The sequence below is a fragment of the Megalopta genalis genome, chromosome 3 (assembly GCF_051020955.1).
Source record: "Megalopta genalis isolate 19385.01 chromosome 3, iyMegGena1_principal, whole genome shotgun sequence".
In the NCBI taxonomy this organism is placed as follows: Eukaryota; Metazoa; Arthropoda; class Insecta; order Hymenoptera; family Halictidae; genus Megalopta; species Megalopta genalis.
This window is the reverse complement of record NC_135015.1, coordinates 13,049,216-13,063,371: the sequence shown is the minus strand read 5'-3', so window position 1 is coordinate 13,063,371 and position 14,156 is coordinate 13,049,216. Positions and strand designations below refer to the sequence as shown.

Below are 14,156 nucleotides of genomic sequence, written 5' to 3'. Positions count from 1 at the left end.
TATCGTTAGAATATTCGGGATCGGTATTCGGCATTCAACGTGCTAATCTCGCGCACACTTGTCAGTTCCAACAAAGGAATCCTGATCGATTGACTATTGTCTCGATTTGACACCGCGAGACGAATGAAGATGAACGACGGGTCGTCTAGCTGCGTAACGTCATCCTCCGCCGCGTCGTCCTCGGAATTGACGCGAGTCTCAAGGCCGGCGTCCGATAGATTAGAAATTGGTTTTTCGCGTGGGTCAGAAGCGTGTCGGGTCAATTTCTTCGTCCCTGTTGGAGACGTAGGAACGCATTCGCACGGTGTCGTTCGTTGAAGGTGTAATGGTCGGGGACACGCGGGTCAAACGGGCCACGGTTCAACGATCCCTATCTCGCTGGTGAAAAATTGCGTAACGTTGACCTCTTGGATAATGTCTGGGTCGAGTTTGATCACCCTCCGTTTATACATCGATCTGTACGTGCGTATGCTGGCCGGAGCATAGAAACGGTGTCGCGTCACTGGAGTCGAAAGAGGCCTTGAAACAGCATCAACGCGTTCGTCTGTGCAAGGTGGTGTCGCGTCGCAACAGGGGCGGTTCTACGGGGTGGTTTACGCAACTCGGGGCCGTCGTAACGTTTCTTTTCCTGGCGCAATTACATCGCGGAGAACAAATGTTACGAAACGAGTGACGGAAGCCGAGCGTTCGCAAGGACTTCGAAGAAGCATTCTCCAAGATAACTGTTGGGGTGACGAATGCCAGATACACCGCGCGTGCCACGTGGGCGACGGAATCGTGAATAGACCGAAACCGTTTCGATTTGCATTTTCCTTATCCCCGAGGTCGCGTGACGCGCCTCCTCTTCTACGGCAACGATAGCCAGCATTGTTATTACATGCTCAAGGATGAACAGTTAACGGTGCACAAAGGAGCCTGCGATTTTTTCGCTCCTGTCGCTCGAAGCGAATGGTCGCGCGATCCTTGATCATTGTACCTGAAGAAATATTACCTGAACGCATCGACGACTCTGTAATCTTCGAGAACTCGGAAATCGGCAGTTTCGAAATGAATCTCGTTACAGTAGATCCTCGGTTATCAGGAACGATTTGTAAGCAACGCTATTTATTGTAAAAACCAGTATAAATTCAATCAAGTTTACGTTCTTATGATCGGTTCGGATAATCGAGGATAGCTACGAAAATCATAACATAAAATGTGTAACAAGAAATAAGAAGGAAAAAGCAGCAAGAGCAAAAAATATAGATGATATGGTTTATTATTTTAGTAACAAAAATCGCAGATGAGCATGCAACTAGGATAGCAGTCAACATTTTACAGTAAAATCTAATAATTGCAAGAAAGAATAAGCTCGTATTAGGAGACATTTTCATTCTTCCCTATACTTGCGTAGGTGTTCGGTTTTATACCATGCTATAGTCTCCCTTTTGTCCCGCGTGAGGTGATTTAGTAAACATGTAATATTCACGCTTCGGCATGATATAAAAAACTAGGCAATACCTTGAAATACAGTTTAAGGGCTATAGAATCTAATGACGTGCTTGCCATTGTTAATATTAAACATGGAAGTTAAAAAAAGACGGATGAAACGCCGGTAAAATATCGAACTACGTCGTCGTAAATTTTTCAAACACTTTAACTTAAAAAAGAAACAACATGCGCACGGCATTACAGTTGATTACAAAGTTGCTGCAGATTAGATATAATTCAGTCATAAATAACAATGTATGCACCATTTTAAAACACGGAAATGGTTTTAATTACTTATTCTTACTTCGAACAAAGGAAACAAAACTACGAACATTTTGAACATATAAATTATTCATATCGTTGAGTAATATTACGCTCGGTCCGATGTCACACGATGTGTCATTCGCTGCTCTTGTCTTAGAAAAACGATGTTTGTTCCAAATGTTTTCACATGCATTATACAGGATGTCCCAAAAATGTCTCACAAACCAAAAGTGGCGGGTTCCTCAGGCCATTTGAAGCAACTTTTTCCTTTGCGTAAATTTTCTCCGAGGCTTCATTTACGAGTTATTAACGAAAAACAATGACCAATGAGAGGCGAGCTCAGCTGGCGCGAGGCGACCGAGCCAATGAGCGGAACTGGGCTTCGTGCGCTGGTTGGCTGGGCCGCCTCGCGTCAGCCGTACTCGATTCTTATTGGTCACTGTTTTTCGTTAATAACTCGTTAACGGTGCCCCGGAGAACATTTTTGTAAAGGAAGAAGTTGCTTCAAATGATCCGAGGAACCCGCCATTTCCGGATTGCGAGACATTTTTGGGGCACCCCGTAGAATAGCAGAAATTTAGAATAGATGCAGTCTCTGCGCGAAGTCGCTCATAAAGCCCCGTATTCCAAAGCTCCGATGTCGTCGCTTCGCCGTCCCTTTGTCGGACTTCCCAGTAATACCGAGTAACGAAGTCATCTAGATAGCTTTGACGTCACCAGTCAGTGGTAACAGCCTGTATCTGATCAGCCCCGGAAACGTGAATCGAATCGAATCGAAGCGTTCGCGTAGGTGGACAGGGAAGCGATCGTCCTCCCTCAGAATGCAGAAAGCATTCCCGAACAATTTCAGGTTCTTTTGTCGCGCGGCAATTTCCCGTCGTCCGCTGGAACGTTCTTTCGATAGGTTCGCCGAAAGGGATCGAGATCGAGCACGAGATGCTTCGAGCAGGCCTCGTCGGGGTTCGATAATGCAACTGTCGGGCGGGGGAAAAATGCTGGGCAGATGATGCCCGATACGATGCAGCCCCGCGATCGACAACCTCGTGACACGCTGCGAGAACCGTTTTCGAGGAGATGCCTCGCGCAGCCACGATGCACCGGCGAGAAACGCGCATCATAATTGCATCCACGAATTATAGGGACGGGAATCGAACGGAAATTTCGTTATCTTGTTAAGGGTTGCGACCGAGCGCAGACAATCGGACGCGACGCGATTGTTTACAACGAAGCGTTCGGTTCGAGTTTAGTACAATGGGCCAATTGTACAATTAATTCGATCGGAGGAGTCCTGCAGCGAATTCGAAAAATATTGCTGCAACCTTGGCTTTCGTTAGGCCTCCGTCGAATCTAATCTAGCAATTCGTCGCAGTTTTTACAAGCGACGCGCGTTACGGGCGTGTGAAATTGGTGGTTTGGTTATCGGTGACGTCAGCGACTTTCCAGTTACAGATAGCAAGGTATGCATAGCATAGTTTGTACATCTCATGGTATCGACGATAAAATTTAATAAATATACTGTGCCGACCAAAAGAGTCGCGTGTGTACCCGAGCAAAATATACCGAACCTGATCGACGCAGTTTGATAAACTCCCGGAAAGAAATTAGAAAAATTTCGTAAAACCCGATACAGTATCGGGTAAGTAAGTATAGTAATCTCTATTTCTATTCCTATTTCTTCTTCCTTCTCTCTCTCTCTCTCTCTCTCTCTCTCTTAAATATTTCAAATTACAGTAATGTCTCCCTAATTGACGCTCATATTGTCCACAAAAATCGGCAATTTTGGAAGATGATCCTTGCGAATTCCATCCTTGCAACTCGTTTTTATAGTTGCCGATTTACAACAGTTATAAAAACGAGCTACAAGGCTCGAACAATCGTAGCTTCTCTTCCCAAATTGTCCATTTTTGTGGACAATCTGAGCGTCAGTTACGGAGACATTACTGTAATTTGAAAATAATAATTAATATTTGAAATATATTTGCACTCGGAGCTATTTCAACTGTAAATCTAGAATAATTTTTCTGGCTTATAGTACTTTTATTTTATACGACAAAGTGCATTTTATGCATATGAAATTGACTCTTGTGACTCACTTAACAATTATTTAAATCTAAATTTTGTTAATATAAAAATTATCTTAGAACGTGATATAACAAATTTTAATGGCGCCTCAGAGTCACCACTCGAGTGCAAACGGTTAAGAAGGAGAAGAAGAAATATATATATATATATAAGAATAGAAATAGAGATTTATCACAAATATTAAGAAAACATTTTCTCAAGCGTAGCCGACACGGATATATCTGAGATGGTTGAGCGAAATCGGAGCGATTTCATGGAGGAAAAACCGTAGCACTTATTCTTCTTCTGCGTAGAAATAAGAGATGAAGCATAATACATAGAATTGCTGCATATGCATTCGAGATCGGTGGCTTAGGATGGCTACGTCGATGATACAGTTCGCTTGATTGCAGGGAAGACGACAGGTATGCAAAGGTGGCGTGGAAAGACGTGAAGGTCGGCGACCTGGTTCACCTATCGAACAACGAACTGGTGCCGGCCGACGTGTTGCTTTTGCGGAGCAGCGATCCTCAGGGCTTAGCATACATCGATAGCTGCAACCTCGACGGCGAGACCAACCTGAAGCAGCGACAGGTGGTCAGGGGATTCGTCGATCTCCAGGACACGTTCCAGCCGGCCAAATTCCGCTCGGTGATCGAGGTCGATCAGCCGAGCACTAGGATCTATAGGTAACGCGCAATCGTCACGAGCTAAGCTCCTTTCCACGTCGACGGGCGAGACGTTGACAAAGAGAACCTTTCAGGTTTCACGGAGCCGTGGTTCACCCGAACGGCGGCAGAGTACCTGTTTCTACGGAAAACCTTTTACTCAGGGAGTGTTTGCTGAAAAACACCGACTTCGTGGAGGGCATAGTGATTTACGCCGGCCACGAGACCAAGGCGATGCTGAACAATGGCGGGCCGAGGTACAAGGTATGTCGGGACTGCATAATTGCCGAGACACCGGCGAAACCCGTCGAATTACAGGGATTCTGAAATAACGGAAACGTGCTCGGAGAAAAGCCGTGCATCGCGTTCTTTAAATTAACGCGAAAGTGAAACTACTTTGTTTCGCCTTAAAGGAACGCGTCGATTGAAAGAGTTCTACAACGAAACTGCTATTTTCCCAGCGTTCCAGGCTGGAAAAACAGATGAACAGGGACGTGATCTGGTGCGTGGTGATCCTGCTGCTCCTGTGCGTGATGGGCGCGATCGGCTGCCGATTATGGTTGTCCGGCTACTCGGGATTATCGTTCGTCCCGTTCATCCCGGTCCTCCAGGACCCCGGCTACGAGAGCATGCTGACGTTCTGGACGTTCGTGATAATCATGCAGGTGATGATCCCGTTGAGCCTGTACGTGACGATTGAGATGGCGAAAGTGGGCCAGGTGTACCACATCGGGCATGACGCGGCGTTGTACGACACGGAGACGGATCGTCCCGCCGAATGCCGGGCGCTCAACATCACGGAGGAATTGGGTCAGGTGAGGGCGGATTGATCGGGCTGGCACGCGCTATATGGATCGAGTAGCGATCCTTTATTTCATAGTTTACCGTCGTGGACGAGAAGACGGCCGATTCGAGGAGACGGCCGCACGCTTCGCCGTAATCCGCGAGCACGAGAACCGAATCCTTGTCCCCGTTGTTCGCGCGTTACTCGTTAACGGAGGATTTTTCCAAGATTCTTATAAATAATCTCGATAGATCGTGGATTCTTAGAAATTTATAGTAACTTCTTGGAACTTGTATTAGCTATAATATTAGCTACTTTTCCAAGTTTTGCGTCAGCGGAGGATTTTTCCAAGATCCTTATAAATAATCTCGATAGATCGTGGATTCTTAGAAATTTATATTAATTTCTTGGAACTTGTATTAGCTATAATATTAGCTTCGTTTTCAAGTTTTGCGAATAGACACTTAGCCCTTTGCACTCGAGACTATTTCAACTTCAAAATGAAGATATTTATTTGAATCTTATAGTATTTCCATTTGGTATGATTGTTTTTATTTCATACATATGAAATTGAACGTGTATATTATTGTCTATTATTTGACAATTTTTCGAACACAGACAAATTTAATAATATCAAAATTCTTTTCAAAATAGTGTAGCAATTTTTAGCGTCACCTTAGGGTCGCCACTCGAGTGCAAAGAGTTAAAAGTATTCTACAGATTCGGAGAATCACTAGACGATGATTGAAATTGATTGTACGGTTTATTTCTTTAAATTTGTGGTAAATTTGATTAAAAGACGGTTTGTAAACGTAGATAAAGGATCGGGTCAACAATGTGTGACAAACTCTGAAATTGACGAACGACAGATAAGGGATTTTTCTACAATGCACAGTTGATTGAACCAACTAATCTTGATAAAACTAGAATCTATTACAATCGCTTGACCAATGTGCATTGCCTTTCGATAACGACGAGATCGCATTTCTCGAGATATTGCATGATTTTTATCGCGATATAATCCTAACTAAATAGAAATAACAACAGTTACAATATAGTTACAATAACAGCACCTTGCCGCTTTCAATAATCGTTAAATGAAAAATCAGAAATCATTTTGTCGAGTTTGGTTTTGTCAAACGCTAGCAGCAGGGCTTTGAATGAACCTTTAGTCGAATAATTCGAGACAAATAGTGCATCGGAAACGAATGGTCCCGGCAGGTTCAGTACGTGTTCTCGGACAAGACTGGGACGCTGACGGAGAACAAAATGCTGTTCAGACGTTGCGCGGTGGGTGGCCAGGACTATTCTCACACAGGTGAGGGCGAGAATTTGATGCCCTCCTCCAGACTGAAGGAGGATCTGCTGATCAGCACGTTCCGACACAATCTGCAGGAGCTGCTGGTCGTGCTGGCCATATGCAACACCGTTGTGGTAAACTCGCAACCTCACTACGACACCATGAACTCGAGCGGGGTGATCGAAGAGCCGCAGAAGAACGGCGACGAGACAGGAAGGTTCGTACAGGGGGTGTCCCTTCATTCGGATCGATTCGCGTACGAATCGATTACTCACACGAACCCCTCCGCCTTTCAGGTACACGAGAATGATAGAGGCTAGGAGTTTGACCCCTTCGCCTGTCATTCCGTTGGCCACGTTCTCGCACCCGGCCAACAACATCGAGGACAACGTGTCCTCCATATCCTCCATGGTCGAGATGGAGTCTGTCCTGAACCACTCCACCAAGCCCTTCAGTAAAGTACCAAGGTATTTTCTAATCCTCTTTCGTAAATAAATAAATTCACCATCGCGAGGAATCGAGCGAGAACAGCTTTATCTCGACGATCTAGAGCAAGCAAGTTTAAACATTTATTCGAAGCTGTGGCTGTGGCTTTCGACTGGTCGTTGAAAATAATCGTACGTTGAGGGAATAAATGATATCGAAGAATGGCAAGAAGATGCCATTCGAGTTCCTAGAGACTGCGAGGACGTTCAAGTCTAATCAAAATTATAGACGCATAATAGTCACAGGGAGCCAAAGCGGAAATGGATTCGAAGCTGCGCGCTGGTAGATATCGTTAAAAATCTACACCTTGAGAGGACATATGACATCAAAGAATGGTAAAAATTTGTCGTTCGTGTTTCTAAAAGCTTCGAGAGTCTAAACAGAACTGCAGATACATACTAGTCGCAAAGTAAAAGATTTTTCTTCATAAGAAAGATCATGACAGTTTAGCCCAGGCAAGTTGAAAAATTGATTTCAAGCAACAAACTAATAAATATCGTTAGAGACAATCGTACATTGAGAAACCAAACAACATCGAATAAAACTAAATATTCATTGCACATATTCGATACTAAGCAGAAAATACTAAGCTAGCTTCTAAAATGAGGCTATTGTCCCTAGAGCAGGGGTGTGTCAAACTCAAAAGCTAACTTGGGCCAAATAAACAATGCTTAACTTTAGGTGCGCCGCAAAAAAGAAATCAATGTTCATAGAAACAAATATTTTTATTTTGACTAGTACATTGTAATAAACATATATAAAGTTAAATTATTGTTTACGTCCTGATACTTGACATCGCTTCTCTGATACTATCTTTCCTATTTCGGGAGAGATTTTATTGGCCGAGACTACTTTCAAAATTTCTAATTCACATTTCTATTTTATTTTTACTTTGCGTTGGATATATTGACTGGGCCGCAAAAACGTTCATCTCGGGCCCCGAGTTTGACACCCCTGCCCTAGAGCATCTTTCTTCGTTATTAGGAGTTAATTAGTGGTTCCGACGGTTGCAGGCCGAAATTCCTGAACGTGACGTCCATACCGAGCCTGGGAATGGGACTGCTGGGACGAAAACTGTCGCCGAACGGCGCCCAGAAGAGGCGCAGCCCGCTCAGTCCCGTTATCGACGCTGCCAGGAAGAACGGAGACGAATTGCTACCCGCTGCTGCGATCTACGAAGCGGAAAGCCCGGATGAGCTCGCGCTGGTGAACGCGGCCCGCGCGTACAACGTGAAACTGTTAAAACGCACGGCGCGCAGCGCGATCGTGTGCCTGCCGGATAAATCTATCCTCACTTTCGAAATACTTCACGTAAGCTCGTCATGGACTGCCGCACTTATGCTGCTTGCTCCTGCCGAGCGTCACTTTCTCCGAAGATTACGCTGTCCGACGAATTTGTACCTTTCTTTCACGCTGCCGTGACCAAATGATGATGCTCGTGTATCCCCGCCGGCACGAGCTGCTGAGAAATTCCGTGGCCGTTGCGGATTGCCGTAATTCATTTAGACTCCATCTCTGACAAGTCCATTCTCTTCCCCTCGTTTCAACTATTCCAAAATGAATCGGAGCATTAGAAGTCAGCATCAGTCAGTTTATTTCTAATCTTTTATGACCGATGCAGATAGCAATGAAAAATGAATTAGAATGCCAGGAGTTAGCAGCATTCACACTACGACGATATTCAGTATTATTATACTGATAGCCAACGCGTCTTGCAGGTGCTGCCTTTCGACTCGAACAGAAAGTGCATGTCGATCCTCGTGCGACATCCGCTGACGAACGAGCTGATACTGTACTGCAAAGGCGCGGACACCACGATCTTCTCGTCGCTGACTCCTCAGGAGGAGAGTTCCGCTACCACGTTGAAGATTCGTCAGCACTTGCAGTCGTACGCGCGGCAAGGTCTCCGAACTTTGGTGATGGCGAAAAAATCTCTGACTGCGCAGGAATACGAGACCTGGCGGCAAGCGCATACCGAGGCTGAGCTGGCGATGGAGAACCGTGAGCATCGTATCAAGGACTCTTACGCCGTCCTTGAGTCGCACCTGACGTTGCTGGGGGCGACCGGGATCGAGGACAAGCTGCAGGCCGGAGTGCCGGAAACTATGGCCAATCTGGTGGCCGCAGGAATTGTGGTTTGGGTTCTCACAGGTATCTACACAATCTTGAGAGATTTTTAAGGTCTCCGTGTAGCTAACGGATCGTTTCTGTCGGAAGGGGACAAGCCGGAGACTGCGGTGAACATTGCATATTCGGCGCGGCTTTTCTCGCCGGCGATGCAGTTGCTATGGCTGCAGGCGCGATCCAAGACGGTCGCTGAGACTTTGATACGTGGCTACCTCGAGTCTGCTAAAAGGGACAGCATGATTCGCGGGAATGACTGGCGAGACATCAGGGAGAACGTGATATTAAACCGAGACGTTGCTGAGAACGATGCGCACAGGATAGACAGTCCCTGGCCGAAACAACGGGCACTGGTCGTCGATGGGAAAACTCTGACTGTCATCTTGGACCCACGGTCAGGATTGATCGGATCGTTTCTCGAATTGACGAAGATGTGTACCAGCGTGTTGGCTTGCCGAGCGACGCCTCTGCAGAAGGTACATTTGAATAGCTTCGGTATTGTACAGCTTGTCCGTGACACGGAACTGAAACGTCTTGTCGCATTCCAGGCATACATAGTGCGAATTGTGAAGGAACAGCTGGGAATGAGAACCCTGGCGATAGGGGACGGTGCGAACGACGTTAGTATGATACAAACCGCGGACGTGGGAGTCGGTATCTCGGGAAACGAAGGTACACAAGCCGTCATGGCCGCAGACTTCGCCATCTCACGATTCTCGATGCTTAGCAGGCTTCTACTGTTGCACGGGCACTGGTGTTACGATCGCCTGTCCAGGATGATTTTGTACTTTTTCCACAAAAACGCCACCTTCGTCTTCCTTGTGTTCTGGTTCCAGGTATAACATACTGCACGCATATTTTGTAGTAGCATAGACTGAACGTGCGAAGTTGATATTTGTGGGAGGAGTCAGCGAAAATGGGCGGAGCTAATCGAAGGGGCTTGCCGCGAGAAATTAATGAGAATCGGTGGAAGGAGCTAGGGAAAGTAGATATGCCGCATTAAGTCGATTTATCACGAGAAACTAAAGATAGTTTGTGAAAGGACTTGAGCAGACTTGAGAGTACCGACTGCGGGAGACCAATGAAAATTCGTGGGAGGAGCTAGGATGAATAGGTGTAGCAAACTAGAAGGAGTTATCGCGAGAGAGTAAAGGTACTAAGTATGAGCTAGGAAAATGGGAAAAGTAAAGTGAGGAGACTTATCGCGAGAGGTCAGTGAAGATCAGTGGGAGGGGCTAGAAGAAAGTTGTGAGCTCTGACTCCGCCCTGTTCCGCCCATTTCCTCTTTGTTATTCGCGCCGCGAACGATAACTTTGCTCAGTAGAACAATTGATTGTTTTTCGCAGCTGTATTGCGGCTTCACCGGATCAGTGATGGTGGACCAGATTTACCTAATGCTGTACAACCTGATGTTCACGTCGATGCCACCCCTTGCGTTGGGCGTGTACGACCGAATTGCCTCGCCAGCTGTTCTAATGGCAATGCCTCCACTGTACAAAAGAGGACGTCTCGGACTGGTCTACCAGTCGTACTCGTTTTGGCTAACGATCGCCGATGCTTTGTATCAAAGTATCGTTATCTTTTTCATAAATCACTCCGTTAGTATATAGTCTTGTCATCCTCCAAGAGCCTCGAGGCCATCGAGAAGATCTCTAACTAGTGTTTGGTTCGATTCAGGTGTACTATGACACGGCTATAGACATATGGGAATTCGGAACCACCGTGATGTCGTGCTGCATCGTCGTCATGCTTGCCCACGTTGCCATAGAGACGCGATCATGGGTAATTCAACGTTTCTTCATTTTTTTTTTTTCAAATTGATCTTGTAACTAGACAGCTCACCGTATGATTTTCCAGACTGTAATCCACGTGCTAGCTATACTGGGATCCATGGGTGTGTTCTTTGGATTCTGCTTGATTTACAATGTGGTGTGCGTGAACTGCATGGGCCTACTTTGCTCATATTGGGTGATGGAGATGGCTGTCATGAGGCATACGTACTGGCTCACGTTGATGCTCACCTGTGTTCTGGCATTGCTACCAAGGTACGTTGCCGTTTCTACGCACTGAAAGGCAGACCATCAAAATTCCATGCATAATCGTTGCCGTTGTTCTCTCTCTCTCTCTCTCTTTGCCCAGGCTACTGTACAAAACCATAAAGTCGACCGTATCGCCGGACTTCGCGCAAAACGCCACGTTCAAGGCGCCGTTGAAAGCCGGAAGCCATCGACAGCGGATCGCCGAGAGGAGCGGGAATAATTTCATCGCCGGCTGGTCTCGCTCGACCCAACACGCCACGATCAGGTACCCGTTAATTGCATTCATAGGAACCACGAATCGTTGGAGGCTAAACAACCGTTCTGGTCACACGTCGGCTGACTCCGTTTCCCGTGTTTTAGGACCGGAAGCAAAGACGATGCGTTGACGACCATCGTTGCATGACACACCCTGAAACGTCCGACAAGACTGTCAGCGCTTGGTAGCAGATCAACCGATGCTTTCGAGCTCGTCGCTACGGCCGAGACCTTGAGCAGAGGAACGGCGTCCATCGCCGTGTTTCAACCGTGTACTGTTCCTAAGGTTCGAAGAAGTATTGCTAGGAGGTTTACGTTAATTTTAGTGTGCATTCTCGGTTCGAACGGGAACCAGTTTCGCCGGATCGGGAGCATGTCGTTCGATTGATATAATGTCGTCGTTTACCGTCGATCGGTGCCGATTAGTGTCTTTTTAGTTGAATCGAGTGGCTTTACATTTCCGACTACTGTTGTTCGTTGCATTTGATGGCTGTGACTTTTAGGGACCAAGACTGTTTAGTCCGTTAGCAATATATCGTTGTGCATCGACGGTTCCAGTGCGAGCTCCATGCGGGACTTGTTCGAGACGCGGGTTGCATATCGAATTAAGTAGAATGTAATTCAGGTCGTAAGTGTCCTCTTAGGAGTAAGAAAACAGGAAGTGTACACTGTAAAAGCGTGATATATATCTGGAGGCAGCGGTGCGAGGAGGTGGCAAACCTTGCAGCGATGCAAATCACGGATGCGGCATGAAAGGAACACAACTCCTGCAACTTCCCTCTGAAGTTCCGTGGATTTTTGGGAAGAAAAGGACTGTCGTGGTCTCGACTGCCTTAACTAAGAGAATTCTAGACTGCAGATAGAGAACCATGAAAATTTTGCAATGGAAACAGGGGATCAAATGTTAAAGTGCCTAAAACTACGGAACATTTGGGTCTTGCAAAGGTTTGAATCTTACATAAATTTCAGTCCCCAAAAAAGTTCAAATTCCCACGATTATCTGAACTCTATGAACAGTGAAAGGGAAAGTGGCATTAGTGAATAGACTTCCTCCCCGACACGAAAAATGTAACAGCCTTGATCGTCTCGTAATTATTTAAGCCCTACGAACGATGTAAGAAAGAATGACAATAGTGGATCAAATTCCAAAGTGCCTAGGATCATAAGAAATTACGGTTTCGCCAAAATTCGATTTTTGCAAATCTTTTCGGTCCCAAAAATTGCAAGGAACTACGTCACACGAAAGTTCCTGGAATCCACAGGTATAATAAAGGGCCTTATGATAGAGCCTTTGATTCACGGTTCGCTAGGTTTGCCACCTGACTATACATCACCGCCTCCGAGCATGTGTACGTTGTCTCGTACGATGTTAACGTTGTACAAATATAGTATATTTACGCTGTATACGCGAGCTGGTGTTACACGGAACACCTCTCACGCTCGTGACTGTATTATTACCGTAATTTCGGTGACGTACGTGTATAAGCGCGTATCTGCCAGCATAGAGGTTCTATTATACATGTGTATATTCCGCAATTATCGACGACACGTTGCACGTGTTGACATAGTATTTTGATATACGATTGACAGCAACTGCGTGTATTGTAGCGACGATAGTAAACCAAGTGTTCTCTAAAGTGTTTCTGCGTCTTTCTTCTGCGAGACCTACACTTCTGTAAACGCCCACGCCTCTCGATCGTGGCTGCGCCCGCCACTTTTATTTCTGTCGGCCGCGTGACTCCGGCTAAAAAGTTTGATTAGCGTATCTCTCGACCCTCGCGATTTCGTACCAGTCGTAAAAGCCTCTTCGCTTCGCGCCAGCTTAGATATTCGCGGTGTAAATTTTACGCTAACCGCGTACCCGCGCGATCTCATCTTGCCCCGAGCAGGATTACAGGCATACACACATAATCGTTTCGATAGCCACGGGTGTAGACGACCTTTGCATAAACAAACTTCGTTTAATGATTTGTAAACACGCGAGAGATAGCGAACCAGAGCGCAAGAAATTAGACGAGGCGATAGAACAACAAACACCGGGCGCTTTGCTTAATCCGCCTCCGTGTTTCACGGTGAACGTCTACGGTGATTCGAATTTTGTTTGGACAAGAACACCTTGTTTCATCTGGTGTGCTTCTGACGCAACTCGTTTACCGAAATCACACGTCACGATCTCCCAAGACTGACCCTCCTCCGACGACGATCACCGATATTGCTTTCTCCGGGATAGTCAATCGGCGAAAGTGTTCTGCTTTTAGCGCGTTTTGCTGCAACTGCAAGTTGACCGGGTCGCAAAAAGACGATATCGTGCGAGAAATGTGCACAGACCGCAGACCAGAATCTAGATCCAATGATATATTAGAATAAGCGATATTCAACCATGAACTTTAGGGGCTGCTGGCATCCCTCCAATAAGACAATTCCATGTCATTAAAAAATGACAAATTTACAGAGCCTGTAATCTAGATGCAATGATATTAGGATAAGCGATATTCGACCATTAACTACAAAGGCTACTCGTTTAAATAAGGCTGGCCCACGCAATTGAAAAAAGTGCCATTAAAATCCCCCTCAATTCCAAGCGTCGAAATGAAACGAAATTGACCAGTGACTGCATTGTCCCTGCGTCATGCATGCATTTCTAAAGTAGAATAGCGTGACAGGGGATGAATATTCATTGCGGCTCAAACTATAGGATTCTGCAT

General features: G+C 45.9%; 1 protein-coding gene across 3 annotated transcripts in view; it reads left to right on the top strand.

Annotated features, from left to right (window-relative positions):
• Window positions 1–13,088, top strand: part of LOC117229482 (phospholipid-transporting ATPase VD) — a 49,566-nt gene extending 36,478 nt beyond the window's left edge. Inside the window, exons 5-18 of one of the 3 annotated variants that reach the window (XM_033485982.2) lie at window positions 4,209–4,484; window positions 4,559–4,727; window positions 4,925–5,278; window positions 6,469–6,764; window positions 6,844–7,014; window positions 8,047–8,344; window positions 8,752–9,184; window positions 9,251–9,633; window positions 9,706–9,993; window positions 10,504–10,755; window positions 10,835–10,939; window positions 11,015–11,202; window positions 11,297–11,461; window positions 11,557–13,088. In XM_033485982.2, the coding sequence (XP_033341873.2) occupies window positions 4,209–4,484; window positions 4,559–4,727; window positions 4,925–5,278; window positions 6,469–6,764; window positions 6,844–7,014; window positions 8,047–8,344; window positions 8,752–9,184; window positions 9,251–9,633; window positions 9,706–9,993; window positions 10,504–10,755; window positions 10,835–10,939; window positions 11,015–11,202; window positions 11,297–11,461; window positions 11,557–11,599 (3,421 nt within the window). In that variant the 3' untranslated portion in view covers window positions 11,600–13,088. Of the gene's footprint in view, window positions 1–4,208; window positions 4,485–4,558; window positions 4,728–4,924; window positions 5,279–6,468; window positions 6,765–6,843; window positions 7,015–8,046; window positions 8,345–8,751; window positions 9,185–9,250; window positions 9,634–9,705; window positions 9,994–10,503; window positions 10,756–10,834; window positions 10,940–11,014; window positions 11,203–11,296; window positions 11,462–11,556 lie in introns of those variants that run through there. The other 2 variants (XR_004492561.2, XR_004492560.2) reach the window with 2 other exon arrangements.
• The last annotated feature ends 1,068 nt before the right edge of the window (window positions 13,089–14,156 follow it).